A 16,782-nucleotide genomic window follows, 5' to 3' on the forward strand; every position below is an offset into this window, starting at 1 on the left:
CGTTGTACATAACCACTACTGGACACGCTCAAACATCTCGCTCTCTGTGTCCCAGACCTCCTACAAAAGCCACTTGCACAAACAGCCTTCACTTTGGGAACCACTCTGTTCCATCAGCCTTCTCGGCCGTCCCTACATTCTCAGTCACTTACTCCTCTGTAAGCATTCACAGCTGCAGAAAAGGGTTCTGCCCTTTCCTCCCTACCACCAGAAAGGAGGAAGGAGCTGATCCGTGTGTTTATCTGTTGGCTCACACAGAATTCCTGCGTTCTTTCCCTTGTTTATTCATCTGCTCATGGGGTCTGAATATTACACATGCGGCCCTAACTGAGAGGCTTGGGGTCAACGTACTTCCCAGGAACTGGGAACTCTTGCCTTGAACATTAACCCAAGGCAGTCGACGAATGTGCACTTACTGGGGGATTGGAGAAGAGACACTCTCCCTGCCCCTTGAGAGATTTCTGCTGCCCTTGAACCATGGTTCTGCTCCAAGCGATGCAGCCTGGATTACACCTTCCCTCGAGAAATCTGACCTCCTCACCCCCCGCAGATATTTAGAATCATAGGACTGGAACCTCGACAGGTCATTTGTCCAGTCCCCTGCACTGAGACAGAACCAAGTATCATCAACACCATCCTTGACAGGTTTGTCCAACCTGTTCTTAAAAAACCTCTAGGGATGGAGATTGTACAACTCCCCAGATAAATTGTTCCAGTGCTTAACCACCCAGACAGTCAGGAAGCTTTTCCTACAGTCCACTCTGCTGATCTGAGCAAAGAACACGTCTGCTACTTGCACTTGCTAACACTGGTCAGTCAGAACAGCTATGGCAGACTATGAATAATTCAAGTTACAGCTCGTTCACCAAGCTTATTCACCAACTTTAACTGTTGGGCCAAGTTCTTCTCTTTGTACCTATGTCTGGAAGCTTTGTTCCCGCTGAGGTTACAGGAGCCAGAAAGAAGCCGGCTTGCTTCTCAGATCCCTGTCCGAGTTTGCAGGGATGACTTAAGTGAACAAAATTACAAAACGGAGAAAGTCTGAACCAGAGTCATGGTACGCAGACATAACTTGCGCTGACCAACGTTTGTAGCGTAAAATTAAAATGACATTGCTTGGCTCCATAATGATTTAAACTGCTACTTCCCAGAACAGGGCTTCTTGGTCATCAGCCATCCACACACAGTTAGCTGATGAGAGGGTATCAGTTCACAACAGCAGCAGCATTGCTGCCTTGGGACTACATAGAACAACATGTCCAACCCATTTGACCAGTAGGGTCAACAGTGACACCATTTCACAGATTTACCAATCGCCATGGCTCAGAATAAGAAGTGGCCACAGAGCCAGGACTTGACCTATTGCGGCAGAGTACAGAAGACTCAGTCGAAGGGATTTTAAAAAGATACCAAGATTTACAGGCTCAGGTTCCTTCAGCAACTCTGACTCCCAGCTGGAAGCCAAGGAGTTTTATAGAGGGCTTTCCTCTCCAGAAGACTTTGCAGGGAAGGGAAGTCCCTCCCCTCTGTCTCTGGGTGTTTGACAGCTCGCCCAGCAATCAGCTCTCTTTCCCTGGCTCTGCAAGGGCTTCACCCCATCACACCAATGCCGTGGTTCTTACCGTACAGAGGCACAAAGATAGCAGCCCTGCGGGGTGGGGGGAGAGAAAGAAGGGGACATGCAAGGAACCAGCCTCACCTTCCACGCAGTGCTCCACCTCTTCCAGGTTGCGCAGGGTAATCCGCATCAGGCTGGAGTTCAGCATCAACTCGTTCTTGTGTTCGGGCCACAGGTAGTGGGGAGCAGGGTTGACAAAGAAAATGCGGGTGTCCCCTGTCGAGACCTGGTTGTCGCAAATTAAGGGGTCCCCGAAGCCACTGATTACCACTTTGTTCCCACCGTCCAAGAGGATTTTGTGCGTTACAATGTCTTTGCCTTTTAGGTACCGCCAGACTCTCACCTAGAGTAAAGAGAGAGAAAACACAGGAGGTCCCAGTGTGAGAACACAACACTGCCCTGGTCAGAGCGCGAGGGCTAGTGAATCTTCATCAAGCCCCCACGAAAGCTCCAGTTGAGAGGAGTAAGCAGAGCTTATAAAACCTCAGCAGGAGTGAATTTCATGAGCAAGCCCCCCCCAAGAGCAGTAAACGTGAGTGAGGATTGATCCCCGTGGGCATTGTCCTCTCTCTGCCCAAACTGAATTCATCTCGCTCATTCACACACGCACAGTTAGCCTGCCAGCGGGAGTGACAAAACCAATTTTCAATCTCTCTCTTGCCACAGAAGCATTGCCAAGAGTGCAAGAGACAGACCCCCTCCAATCCCCAGGTGTCTTTCAGGTGCAGGTGTGACTGACCCATTACAGGGTCGCACACTGTATTTCAGTCCTCTGGGTCTGACATTGCTGTCCGCTCCCAACCAGGCGGAAGGTTACTAAGTTGCAGCAGCCTCTTTCTGCGTCCCCAGCCCACTGCTCCTGCAGTAGTTTATTGCTCCAAAGCAGTATCAGGATTCAGCAGGAACAGCTGCCCCGACTGCATCCCACTGTCCTGTCCTCCCAAGCAATCATGCACTGTTCACTGAGTAACATACTCGCAAGGAGGTGGGGGGAGAACCATCCTCATCAGCAAGGCTGTGGCACAGCTTCCCTTCCCCACCCCTACTACCAACCCCAAGGAAAGGTGATGGCCTGGGATGGAAATGGAGCAGCTCCAGAACTGTGTATGAATAGGGTCTACCAAATCACAGCCAGAAAAAACACATGTCACAGACCGGGAAATTTGGTTCCCCCACCCCACCGTGACATCTGGTCCTTTACGTGCTTTTACCCTATACCATCCAGATTTCACAGGGGAGACCAGCGTTTCTCAAATTGGGAGTCCTGACCCAAAAGAGTTGTGGGGCAGGATAGGGGTCACAAGCTTATTTTAGGGGGATTGTGGTATTGCTACTTCTACTTCTGCGCTACTGCGTTCTGAGCTGGGTGACCAGAGTGTGGCAGCTGCTGAGGGCCCAGCACGACAGCACAGAAGTAAGGGTGGCAATACCATACCACACCATCCTCTGCGCTTTCAAAGCTGGGCCCCCAGCCAGCAGCCACCACTCTCCAGCTGCCCAGGTCTGAAGGCAGCGCCATCGCCTGCAGCAGTGCAGAAGTAAGAGTAGCAGTTCTGCAACCCGTCCCTACAATAACTTTTGTGACACCACACACACACTCTCTCCTTTTCGAGTCAGGACTCCTACAATTACAGCACCTTGAAAGTTCAGATTTAAATAGCTGAAATCATGAAATTTATGATTTTTAAAACCCTATGACTATGAAATGGACCAAAATGGACCATGCATTTGGTAGGGCCCTAGGCATGAATACTGCCAGCTGACCTGATCACTGAGATATTCACTGCATCAAGATGTTGGTCTTGTTTTATAGGAAGCTGTAAGTGGGGGAGAAACCCAGTAGGAAGGGGAGGATGACGACTCCAGATAAGCCAATTCTCAGCAAACACTTGAAGCTGATAAGAGACAAAACCAGGGCAGGACCAGGCCTGGGAACCAGAAGATGAAAGACTACAGCAGTCAGAAAAAGGACTCGCTCCCAAAGGGTGGGTAGCCACTCGGGCTCTTGGGCAGAGAAAACAGACAGAGGTGTCTGAAGGAGTTGGGCCTTCCTCGCAAGGTGCTGTAGCCCAGGCCCAGCGTAAGAGTGTTACAGGGAGGTACGGCACGAGGAGGATGCCCAAGAAAGAGCACTCAGGCCCAGCAACCATGACAAGGCCATTTGGGGTTCTCGTTCCCATTCAGGTTACAGACCCCTCTAGGGTGGTGCCTGCCTTGTATGCCTGCAAAGCTCCATGCACAATTGATTGTGCTATATAAAACAACAGCGTCTGAGCCATGGGCAGAGTGAGCCCCGGCAAGCATGGCCTTACAGTCCCCAGAGGGGAATAGAATAGAATAGGCACAGTCAACCTGTGGAACTCCTTGCCAGAGGATGTTGTGAAGGCCAAGTCTATAAGCGGGTTCAAAAAAAGAACTAGATAAGTTCATGGAGGATATTGGCTATTAGCCAGGATGAGCAGGGATGGTGTCCCTAGCCTCTGTTTGCCAGAAGCTGGGAATAGGTGACAGGGGATGAATCACTTGATTACCTGGTCAGTTCATTCCCTCTGGGGCACCTGGCATTGGCTACGGTTGGAAGACAGGTCACTGAGCTAGATGGATCTTTGGTCTGACCTAGTATAGCTGTTCTTATGATGGGCTGGAGGGATAAACATCAGCAGCAACAAGAAGAAAATGCTGCCTCCTGCTCCTCTCCACAATGCAGATGCTTAGGGTTACACGTGTGATTGACCTTCGAGTCGCAGCAAGGTGCATCAGTGGCATAAGGATTCACCCAAGGCTGAAACTTGCCAGAAAAGGTGTCAGCGTTCAAGGATCTTAGGTTGTTTGGGGGGTGGGGTTAAAGTGTTTGATACAAGCTACATACCCAGTCTCCTTCCCTTCGGCCCTGGGCATGCCTAGCACCGCTCTGCAATCCCCTTGGGAAGGATACAGAAACCAGCATAGGAGGGAACATCCAGCCCCTGCCTCCTTTTCTGCTTTGGACTTTCCTTGTGCGTCAGCTGGCGGAGTTACGTTATAGCATCCTGCTTAGGAGTTTCCTTTGCAACAGAGGCAATAAAACAACAACCCTTCCATGCCCTGCCTCTGCTGCAGATGGCTTCCATAGAGCCAGCCTCAGTGATATATTATTTATTGCATCAGGACATGGTTAAGGTATCTGAAAACTTTAAAAACTTGGTTCCACCCAATGTAGTTTGAACTTTGATTTTCTGGTACGTCTTCCCAATGGCTGGCTTTGAGAGCAGGTGCCTGGCAGCAAGGGACACTGAGAGCAGCCACATGCAGCTGGCAGAGCGACAGACGAGAATGTCAGTCACATCTGCCCTGGTTCTGCCCGTGACTAATAAGGGAATTATGGTTCACAGCAGAGGGTGTTATACTTGATTGGATGCTCCCAGGGAAACCAGATCCATAGTTTTCTGTCTCCGGCTGCTGTGCATGCAGGGCAAATCGGCTGGCCTGCTGCAAACCCAGGCCACCAAGTTAACGAGAGAGTGGAAAAGTAACTGTTTGATGCCACAATTGGCCTCTAAAAAGGGGAGTTTTCAAGTTAACTCCTTGTCACAGGGAATCCCTCTTTCCTAGTCGAAGAGGACACTGTACTGGGCTATCGCTGAAATATTTCCCTGGGAGATTTCATACGTTGCACAGCCTGGTATCCGGCATTTTCTTCGCGGTCTGATCTGCAACACTGCTTCTGAAAAGACAGTGCGTGCGCTAAAGCCAGTGACGCCCCCAAGCCGGGGAGACAGCAGCCTTGACCAGCTAGAGAAAACGGTCTCCATCCATTCCAGGGATCGTAGCTCTGACGCAGGAGCATTGAGAGCATGGGCAGAAGAGAGTTGGAGGGGGAGAAGTGAATATTCCCCGCTCTGACAAGGGAGCAGCCAATCAGGCAGGGGAAGACAGAGTTCTCTTTAAAGTGACAAGAGGCATTCCTATAAATTGTTACAGGAAGCCTGTGCTGGAAGCAGACTTTGCTGAAATGTTTGGATAATTTGGCAGTAAAGCACAGCTCCCCTCACTCATCTAACTCCAGTAAGGAAAATAAACCGCCTGGCCGCGAGACAAGGGTTTATTTCTCCCCACGGGAAGACAGCTCTTCTACCCCAGAGATAACCCAGCAGCCAGCAGATTCCCCACCTCATCCCACGCCCTCCAAAAAAGGAGAAGAAACCAGCCGAGCACAGTAGATCTGTTAGCAAATCAAAACAAGCTGGGAGCTCAGTGCGTCCCTGGGGCTGTGCTCTCTCCTTTTCGAAACTGCTCCTAAAGAAACGCACGGGGCAGAGGGAAGAGACCAGGATAATGGGAATAATTTACTGCACACCATGGGGTAGGGGGGAGGACGAAGACAGGCAAGTTCCCTGTCCATTGCCCAGGAGTTCAAGGTCCCCTTGGTACTGTGATTCCCTCTGAAGGGAGCAGTCAGGAAGCATAGAGCTCTGCCTATGTAATAAGAGTTCATCAAGAGATCTGCTCAAGGGGGAAGAGAGAAGCTTGCTAGCAAGCGTTTACATCGCGGCACATCAGCGTTACCCTAGATCTCCTTGTGACTGCTCCAGACTGCCCGTGAGCACAGTCAGCCCTCGTTTTCCCCATGCTTCCCGCTCCTCTCCATGTTCTTTCTGCTAGGCCAGCAGCCAAGAGGTCAGTCACCTGCTTTCCACGGCTGTCACAACTCCCCTAGTGAGCTTCAGAGCATGCAATATTAAACAGTGCAGCCGTGGGGGAGGGGGAGGAGTCTGCAGGCAAGAGGCTCTGAAAGCCACCCTCCGAAATGAGACCGTGGCTATTTACATCAACGTGGTCTAAAGGAGATCTGCGGGGTTTAAAGACTGGGTTCATGCCTCTCCACACAGATAACACAAGAGAAAGGCTTCCCGGCATGAGAGCACTTTTCACCCTACATCTCGATGTGCATTAGAAGTGGGCAATTTCCATGCCCATTTTACAGATGGAGACACTGAGGCACTGAGCAATCAGGACAGTCTTCACAACGTTATGCCGCTGGCTTGCTTTGTAGTCAGCAAGAGGACTCAGGAGCCTCAAAAGCCAGTCCCCCTGGTCCATTCCATAGCACATGGAAAGGGGATCAGAAACAGCTTGCTGGGGAGTGGGAACAAGAGAAATGCATTGCTGCTGGGGAAGGTGAAACACTAAGGTTGCCAGCAAAGACCCTGACTGCCCCCTTATGAGAAGCATCTGCCATTCAAGTGTCAGAGTAGTTCAGACCCCTGGTGTAATGCACAGATCTCAAATGTGAAAAATCAGGATGGGGGGAAATAAAGTCCTATGAAGTGGTAATAGGGTCCTATAAGACAAAGTCCCTAATATCAGGATGTCTGGCCACCCTATGCTGGGTTCATCTCTGCTCCTGGTTGCACAGATTGCAACAGTGCATTTACCACCAGCTCTGGATGAGGACCGAGCAGCCACAATCCAACCTCGAGACTGAACCACTGACTGTCCTGCCCACAGCTCGTACAAAGCACAGCAGCTGCCTTTGGGACAGGACCACCCACCAAAAAGCACATCATCCCAGTGCCCCCCGCAAATGCTCCTGGGTGCAGTGTCGAGGCCCTGGTGTGGTTTTAATCTCACTCTCGTGATTTCTTGGGGCCAGACTCATGACTTTTGAAGGCTCGGAGTCAGTGTTGTCAACAACTTTCACGACCGTAGTGGTCTAGAGTCAGGTTCAAATAGTGTCTCTCCAGCCAGGTCTCACTCAGGCAGCTGCACTCACTGGAAACAAGGAAAAGGGGTTACACAGGATGCATCTTTCAAGGAGGCCAGAGACAAGGCAGTCCCTACCCTGCAGAACATGCCCCAGGCAATTCCTATGTTCCAATCTGCTTAGCATCAGCCTGTACAATTGACACCTTCCAAAACAACCACATCTCAGGAGTGCACAGAGGGGCACTCAGGTGTGGCGAGTAGATGCTAGAAGAGATGGAGGAGCTCACGTTTGGCTTTTCCATAATCTCTGCTCCAGTCGCACGCTCTCCCTCCCACTTCCAGGTCTCCTGGCTTTAGGGGACTTTAACACTATTTGTGCCAATGTTAATTTATGCCACGGTAAAGTAAGAGCAAAGATTTACCGGGATCAAGAAGCCCTTCCCTGGCCCCGGGCAGCCCAACCTAAAGCTGGAGTCATACTTTGCAATCTTCAGAGGCAGGGGGAAAAGAAGTGGACAAGCAAAGCAAGTGTTGTCGGAAGCAATTTTCTCTGCCTGACTCAGTCCTGGCAGCGACTGGCTTCAAAGTCCAACTGCTCAGCTGTACCTGGCCCGGCGGGTGCGAGCCCTGTCTTGAGAGCGTGATGGCAATCGGCCAGCGAGCAGCTTCACCCGGCGAGCAGGGGTAACGAACAGGCAGCTTTCCTCTCTTCGGCTCATACATGAATCCCTGCGTTCGCACCAGGAAAGAGACCTGCGCACAAGTGCTTCTCCGTCTCATCGGGGAGCAGGTAGGGGGCCGCCTGCGACACCAGCTCAGGTGAGGGCCAGGATGCAGAGAGTTAAGGAATGCAGTTCCCTGCTTGCATCAGATTAGTGCTGGTCTGAACTCTGTGAAAGGCAAAGGGGAGCCTCCCAATTCCCTGCCAGCCTTCCACACTGCAGGCTGGGGTGGGGGGGTTGTTATTATTTTTGAAGCACTCGATGTGGCAGCAGAACTGCCTGTGGTTACACTTATCCACAGAATCAAGTTGAGGCATTTTCCTAAGCAGCACCCGCCTCACCCCATTCTTATCCAGCAAAAGTAGCCTGCACTGGCAGAACCCCCAGGGCAACTGTCCCTCCCACACACCCCAAAAAAGTCTCAGCTACACTGAGGGCTTGTCTACATCACAAAATTGCAGCGCTGGTGAGGAGGTTACAGCGCTGCAACTTAGGAGGTGTACACATCTGCAGGGCATCACCAGCGCTGCAACTCCCTGTTTGCAGCGCTGGCCGTACTCCCGTTTTGTCTCGGGTGTAGAGGATCCAGCGCTGGTGATCCAGCGCTGGTAATCAAGTGTAGACACTTACCAGCGCTTTTCTTGACCTCCGTGGAATAAGCAGGTATCCCAGCATACCTGAGGAAGCCTCTGGTAATCAAGCTGGTCTCCTTCCCCGGTTTGCTCTCGCGTTCCCCGAGCAAGCAGGTCTCCTTCCCTGCGGTTTGCAGGGTGGTTCGGGGAACGCGAGAGCAAACCGCGGGGAAGCAGGTCTCCTTTCCCGGTTTGCTCTCTCGTTCCCCGAACCCCCGAGCAAGCAGGTCTCCTTCCCCGGTTTGCTCTCGCGTTCCCCGAACCCCCCTTGAAGCCGCCCAACAGTGCTGCAGTGTGGCCACATCTAACACCACTTGCAGCGCTGGTTGCTGTAAGTGTGGCCACTCTGCAGCGCTGGCCCTATACAGCTGTACTAATACAGCTGTAACAACCAGCGCTGCAAAATTGTAGATGTAGACATACCCTGAGTAATAACTCACAAATGTGGAGGGAGGGAAAGACACCACTTGTGTTGAACGGTGAACAGACGTTTTCACCATCAGGGCCAGAAAGCCCTCAGCTTTCACTTCATCCTGTGAATATATATTCAGATAGGGAGGCCCTGGAGTTCAGGTTGCTGCACTAAGCAAGGTAACAGAAGCCGGGGCTCTTTCTCCACTCCTTCTTGGATGCAAGAGGCACCACAACTGACAGTTGCCTGAAGGGCATCTCATTCATCATCAAATACATTAAGGCTTCTTCTCCAGTGACTCATTGGCTACACTGAGAAGAAAAATGCCCAGCACGAGAGAAGAAAAAATAGGCTAAAGCTAATTGCCAACCAGAGTAGTTAAGAGGTCTCCTTCTCTCTTTGGCCAAAGAACGTGCAGAATACTGGGCTTAAGAGCATGTTCTCAGGGGTTCCTAAGGGCTGGGGGCAGGGGGGATGAGGGGGCAGCAGAAGCAGCACTTTTATTTGAGAAACACTTGGCACAGAAGGATTTAAAGTGAAATGCAAACTAGAGGGAAAGGCATCTCCCAAAAGGCCAGGAAATCCTTCCCGCCATTGGAAAGTAGAACCAGCGCCGCCGGCAGCTCATAGACTCATAGACTCTAGGATTGGAAGGGACCTCGAGAGGTCATCGAGTCCAGTCCCCTGCCCTCATGGCAGGACCAACTTGGTCTCAAACCAGACTCGAGAGAGATTCCCACACAACCGCCAGGAGCTGCAAGGTTCTGCGGTGGGTAGAAGTTTCTAAAGAGACTAGACGCTTCCCGGGAATGAAGCTTTTCAATTCCATGAGCCGAAGCCGAGCAAGGGCTGGGAGGCAGCAGAGTTATTGCTTGACCTCAGCAGACCTGGAAAATGAAGGGCTGACGACACAGGCCGACGTCAGCGCTAGCCAGACTCTGTGCAGGATTCCACCTGCACTGCTCTGCCAATGCCCCTCGCCCTGACCTGCAGCACCACCCTGCTTTTCCATAGCTAGCACACTTCAGAGTGGAGGGGCAGTCAGGCCACACTGAGGGCTCGTCTACACTTCCAGCGCTGCAGCTGTGACACTGTAGCACTCAGCGAAGACACTACTTACGCCAACAGGAGAGCTTCTCCCGCCTCCTTCCAAACCCCTGAGCAACGTCATTACACCGACGTACATCTGTAGCGTAGACTAGGGGTATGTCTACACTACCCGCCAGATCGGCGGGCAGCGATCGATCCAGCAGGGGTTGATTTATAATGTCTAGTCTACATGCGATAAATCGACCCCTGCTCTCCCGTCCACTCCCGTACTCCACCTCCAGCTCAGTTAGCAAAGCGCGAGGCCTAATTTCACTCATACACATTCATCATCCAAATCCAGGTCTCCCCACAATAGCACACATTACTTGGAGGTAATAGGGCCCATATACTTCCCAAGGCTTCCTATGGGGCTGGATCCCAGCTAAGTTTGTTGAATGGAGCATCTACTGGTAGTGCACGGATGTCAGGTCAAACCAAGACACAAGAAGAAGATACGTTTGAGAACCAAGTGGAAAAGAAGGCCAATACGTGGGCTGGAAATAGATTGAAACACGCCAGGCACAGAAAGAATAGCAGTGCCCATTAGCCATTAGGAATCTCCTCAAGCACTGTCTTGATCTCGGGCCATTGCTCAGGAGCAAAGTATAAAGGAAACAGAGCTAGTTACTGTGCCTGAAATACCACCCCCTTCTAGGGAAGGAAAGATTCGCAGGCCTCAGTGTTAATGCAACAGTTTGTCTGTCTGGCCCGTCTCAGATTGTTAATCTCTTCAAAAAGCAAATTAATGGCCAGCAGCAATTTGAGGATGTTTATCTAACACTAACTTTAATTTCCTCTATCAGTCCTAACCTGCTTATCTCTGTATATCAAAGGCTTCAACTCTGATGGTTAGAGTTTAACCAGGAAGGAATGATAGGCTAAAGCAGCAAACATGAGAATCTTCTCCCGATATTCCCAGGCCTGCTCTTCACAGACCACCCAGCACCCATAACATTCGCTCTTCTGGGCGTGTATTTAAGGTAACTCATACTCATACCACAAACTAGGCCCTTACATTTCCTCTTGCAATAAGAAAAGCTGCCATGAACTAGAGGTGGGATTTCAGAGGGAACCCTGCGAACAATTACTAGCGACCCTTTAGTAAGGAAAGGGGCAGGCATTTTCTTGTTAGCTTAGCCAGCAGAATCACTTCTGCACCTTGGAGATTTTTGCCCTTGGTTATACCTATGCACGTCACCGTGGTCACCGTGCATGGCTGTAGCCGAGGGCAAAATGTGGCCAGTTGCAATTAGATAGATTCAGAAGAGGGCATTTCTGAAAGGCACTTACACACCACTGAATTTCAGCAACAACAAAAACAAAACAAAAATCAAATGTAGGTTTCACTTGAAAGTATTTTAAATAAAGATTAAAATAAAAACCAGGCCAATAGAAACAGCAGCATTGCCAAGCTTAAACATTTAAAAACTGAGAGTCGTGCCAAACCAATGAGATTTTATTTTGAGAGAAAAAAAAGAACCCCCAAGTCTGTGTCTATTTGCCTTCTGGCTTTCAAGTCCCCTTTCAAGCTTTTCCTCTGCAGCCATGAGGGCTAAGAACTTACTCAAAAAAACTGGCGTCCCACATAGCCACTTGATTTTAGCAGTTGGGATTTTTTATTTATTTATTTTAAAAGAAAAGAACCAAATATGATCAAGTCATGATAGCTGGTAATACTGCCAAACCGAGATAACATGGGCATTTCTGGCGCAGATCTGAGATCAAGGTTTTGGGGGTGGATCTGTAAGGTTTTTGGGGCTGAAAACGCATCTTAGTAATACAAAGGGTTCCTGTTTGGGGTCTCTGGATACTACTAGGTTGCCAATAAAACAGTGGTACCAAATAAAATAGCCTATACAAGCAGCGCTCGTCTCATGTGTCTGTTGCCACGGCCAATATTACATCAGTAACGTGCCCCCATCCTCCTGAGCATGCTTATTCCAAGCTGAGTTGGATGCATTTCTAGGTAGTTACTAAAAATAAAAGCCACGCCCAACAGACCACAGTCCTCCCTGCATCACTACAGCTCAGATCATTCTCATAAGAACTGCTATAGTGGGCAAGACCAAGGGTCCATCCAGCCCAGTATCCTCTCTCTAACAGTAGCCAATACCAGAGTTTCAGGAGGGCAGTTGGAGATCCACCCCTGTCTTTCCCTCCTGGCTTCTGGTCATCAGAAGTTTAGGGTCACCTCAAACATAGGGTTGCATCCCTGACCATCTTGACTAATAGCCACTGATGAACCTACCCACTTCTCTTTTTAACCCAGTTATACTTTTGCGCATCACAACATCCCATGGCCAGGAGTTCCACAAGTTAACAGGGTGCTGTGTGGAAAAAAGTATTCCCTCTTGTTTGTATTGAACCTTCTGCCTATTAATTTCATTGAGTGACCCTGGTTTTTTGTATTCTGGGAAAAGGTAAATAACACTTCTCTAGTCACTTTTCCCACACCATTCATGATTTTATAGCCCTTTTTAATGTCTCTCTTCCCCCCAAAAAAATCTCTTTTCTAAGATGAACAGCCCTAATCTTTTTAGTGCCTCCTCATATGGAAGCTGTTCCATACCCTTGATCATCTTTGTTGCCCCTTCTCTGAATCTTTTCCAGTTCCACTCTATCCTTTCTTGGGTGGGACAAGTACTGGACATCGTACTCGACGTGTGGCTGCACCATGGATTTATCTAGTGGCAGTCCGATATTTTCTGTATCCTTTTACTACTACTTCCTAACACTCTATTAGCCTGTTTGATCACTGCTGCGCATCGAGCTGAAGTCTTCAGAGAACTGCTGTTCCACAGTGACTCAAAGGTTTCTTTTCCAATCCAGTGCCAGGTGCTTGCAGCAGACACTTTTAACAGTATGTGCAAAGGGTCCAGCAGGAGAGCTGCAGAGGAGGTAGGACTGTGATAGTAGGAAAGTAGGAGTGAAAATTAAGAGGTTTGCTAGGGTCTTGCACCCATGAAAGGAAACCTGGATTTTGCTCTCCTAAAGCAAAGCCATTGGTCATACGTTTGGAGGGGGGAAGGAGTTGGGGAGTGGAGGCTTGGAACATTTCCTCCCTCATCCCCCTCTAATGGGGCACTTGTTATCCCCTCTGCTTTGATTATGAGCCTTTGGTACTAGCCCTCCTGGTGCCTTGAGGCCGCCCAACTCCCATTCGATTGCATTTGTCCCAGCCTGCCATGGGACTTCGGTTGCTTGCAATTAGGGTGACCAGATGCCCAGATTTTATAGAGACAGTCCCAATTTTTGGGTCTTTTTCTTATATAGGCTCCTATTACCCCACCACCACCGTCCCAATTTTTCACAGTTGCTGTCTGGTCACCCGACTTGCAATTGCTTATTCATTTTTCATGTGCCCATGATGTGCTAGACACTTGCAGACAAAAGTCCCTGCACTAGCCTGGAGGGTCCATGATCTAATTGATCAGACTAGGGGGTAGGGAGCATGCTTTGATGAAGGGGTTGGAGTGCAGGTAGAGCAATATAAATGAATGAGGGTACAGTGGAGGTCTTCAGTTGGTACAACTGTCCAACAAGGTTGCAAGACATCCCCCCCAGAGATCCAATGGATACTCTTCCCTAATGCACCCCATCCTTCCCAGTGCTTCTCTTGCCTTCTCCACTGGCTGACACCTCCTGCCAGGGTACCAGTACTGGCATCATACTAGGTACCACTAAGACAGACCCGCTGGTTAACCCCAGGAGGTTCCTCAGCACTTTCCAGAACAGGAGTCCCAACTGAAATGGGGAAACGGGAATGGCCCCACCCAGGTATCTGCATTTTAAGCCACCGCCTTAACAAGTAGTGAGTCACTGCAAAAGGACTCCCTTCCTGGAAAGGGTTAAACCTTGCAGCATGTTAGCTGACAACCAGGCGGATGGCATTTCAGGTTTCTCAGTGCTGTCTTAGCTTTAAAAAAAAACATAGCCAGAGGCCAGAGATTCTTAGTTAAAACAATAGCTTGTACTGAAGAAACTCAAGATGCTTTTAGAGCAAACATGGAGATGGGTTCTCTTGCACACAAGTACCTACAGCAGCTAGTTTTAAGCCTTCCAGTCCAGAAAGTGGAGAGTCACATTCAGCACTGAAGGGTGGGCGAATCCTTTTAAAAGCAGCCTTTACAGAGTCCCCTGGAAGCAGTTTGAGCTTTTTTTAAAAAAAAATCGTGCAGTCTAAAAATATATAATTACACACTTAAGCCTCAATTCATACAATAAAAAACACATGTTCCTGCAGAAAAAGGAACTTGTTCAGATTTAAAGTTTTACTACCGCACACAATAAAATAAATATTGGGAGAGTGGTTTCCAGATTAACTTTCCAGGAACTGAGATTTAGAGGGGGGATTTTGCTGTTGCTTTTTTTGGACGGCTGCAGTCTGAGAGTTCACGGTTTATTTAACGCACTTGTTAGGATTTGAAGGGGGAGTTGAGAAAGTGCAAAGAAGGGGCCGCATTCTCCTCCGTGACACTGGTGTAAATGGGGAATAACCCTACTGGAGTTGATAGGGTTACACCGCTCTAAGGGGGCTCGGGATCAGTGCGTTTCTGCAAGACTCCAGGGGGTTGAAGATGGGAGACAGAAGGGAAACAAGGAACAGCCCAGAAGCGTGAAATTGACCCAGACTGATCCATTTCTTCTCGCTCCATTCCCCACAGCGACTGCTTCCATCTAACCCATATTTTGGGGGAGGATTTTTTTTTAAAATGTTCCTTCAATTTAAAAACCCCGTAGATCTAAGTTTAGCGAACAAAACCATGAAGGAGGAGAAATTACACAGCAAGGAAACTTTTTTTTTAGTGAAAGCCCCAAGTTGCCCACAAGCTTGTGTGTTTAGCTGGAGCACAGCTGATGCCTCGCTGGGCAGGAATCTCCCCAGGGCTTATTCCAAGCCCCGGGCGGGTGTCGGGCTAGATCCTGCCCAGCTGAGGGGAAAGCAACAAGCCGAGAACTGCGGGTGGAGGGGAAGGAAGCAGGTTTCACTCCGGAGCGGCGAGGGGCCGTTTACACGCTGTCCCTCGCCGGTTTATCGCAGTCCCCACCCGCCCCCACAGCCCAGGGGGACGTTGGTGGCCCGGCCGCCGCGTTACCTTGCACGAGTAAGTGTGATGAACTGGGTCCATGTTCATGATCTCCTCCACCGTGCCCGTCAGCACCACGTTCGCCTCTTCCTCTCTCCTCTCCAACTCCCTCTCGGGACAGCTGCCCGAGCAGCCCCCCAGCCCCACGGCCAGCAGCGCCAGCGCCCAGGCGGAGAGCCCCGCAGCCCCGCTCCGCCTTCCCCCCATCGCCGCACAAAAGAAACCGAAGCGGCTCATCCAGCGGCGAACAAAACCCTCTTCTTCCCCCAAGGAGTCACCCAAACTGCACCGGGGCGAACAAAGCAGCCCGGGCGCGCCCAGGGGAGGTTACTTGGGCTCCAGCGTGGGGAAGAAGGAAAGGAGGGGAAAGACCCCAGAGGAATTTTTTTCCCCCCAGCTTTGCTCAGGGAGAAATGTTCCTTCTCCTTCTGCCTGCGCCCGGCTGAGAAAGGCTGGAGATTTGCATGCAATCTGAATTGCTGATAAGGCAGGGAGGGGTGGGGGGAGAGAGGAGGGCTGGCAAAACAGCCCTGCTGCCTGCTCGTCTCGTCTCTTATTGCAGGGCTGGCGAGAAACGCCACCCCCAGGAAACACACTCCCATCAGGTTAATGGATAACCAGGACTCCAACGTGCTCGGACTTTTAAAGGTGCAGGGAGCTCCGAAGCGCGAGCGATCCCCGGGGAAGTGGCAGGTTGTGTGTCCTTCCTTTTCCCTCTCTTGGTTCGGTGACACTGGCCCCCGCTCGTCTCCCCCCCGCCAATGGCACGGTCACCCTAAGTAGGCAAAGTGAAGATTTTAGCTGCACATTGGCCCGGCCGCTCACTAGCGCCCACTTCCAGGAAACTGTGTCTGCCTGACTCCCCCCCAGGGCCAGGAAGAGACAGACCCGCACTTGGTAGCCGGCACAAACGCTGTCACTCATTAACACAGCCACTCACATGCTCTGTCCATTCACCTGGGGCCGCACAGAGGGACTTCCTCCTCCCACTTGAGCTAATAATAATATTTGGATCAGACCTTTCAGATGAAGGGTAGTAGGAATTTGCATGTGTATGGAGCTGGTTTTCATCTGCCCATTTCAAAATGCCTTTCAAATGTAGATGAGCCTGATGATGATTAATATTGTACAGATATGGACGGGGAAACTGAGGCGGTTCCTGGCCTGGTGTTCAAAGGTGCTGCAGGTGCTGGGCCCCTGTGGAAATAAGACTGCAAGTGATTTCTCCAGCACTGCGCAAAAAGGCAGTGGCCTAGCAAAGCGCAGATCCCAGATCTTCTGAAACCCACTCAGTTGCTCCAACCCCTAGAAAGCCCACAGTCAGGTGGGATGGCTTGGGTTTGCCCCTGAAGTATTCTCTATTCTGACCTTCTGCCCTGGCTTTCTCCATGGATTAGACAGCAATTTTTCCAGATGTCCTTAGCAATTATTGCAAATATAAAATGAAAAGCTAAGTGGCACCAGGGGAGGGATGTTGTTTCTTTCCTCCATAAATTAGCCATCCCTGGGGTGTTTTACAAGGGTATTTCACTCGCTG

General features: G+C 50.3%; 1 protein-coding gene across 10 annotated transcripts in view; it reads right to left on the reverse strand.

Moving 5' to 3' along the window:
- The window catches only part of AGRN (agrin), a 220,023-nt gene extending 204,258 nt beyond the window's left edge, over positions 1–15,765 (reverse strand). For 8 of the 10 annotated variants that reach the window (XM_050931381.1, XM_050931375.1, XM_050931382.1 and 5 more), the window contains exons 1-2: positions 15,255–15,765; positions 1,700–1,961 (exon numbers count right to left, since the gene is read on the reverse strand). In XM_050931381.1, the coding sequence (XP_050787338.1) occupies positions 1,700–1,961; positions 15,255–15,482 (490 nt within the window). In that variant the 5' untranslated portion in view covers positions 15,483–15,765. The remainder of the gene's footprint in view (positions 1–1,699; positions 1,962–15,254) is intronic. The other 2 variants (XM_050931383.1, XM_050931379.1) reach the window with 1 other exon arrangement.
- Between the last annotated feature and the right edge of the window lie 1,017 nt (positions 15,766–16,782).

This window comes from Gopherus flavomarginatus, chromosome 21, assembly GCF_025201925.1.
Source record: "Gopherus flavomarginatus isolate rGopFla2 chromosome 21, rGopFla2.mat.asm, whole genome shotgun sequence".
NCBI classification, from domain to species: Eukaryota; Metazoa; Chordata; order Testudines; family Testudinidae; genus Gopherus; species Gopherus flavomarginatus.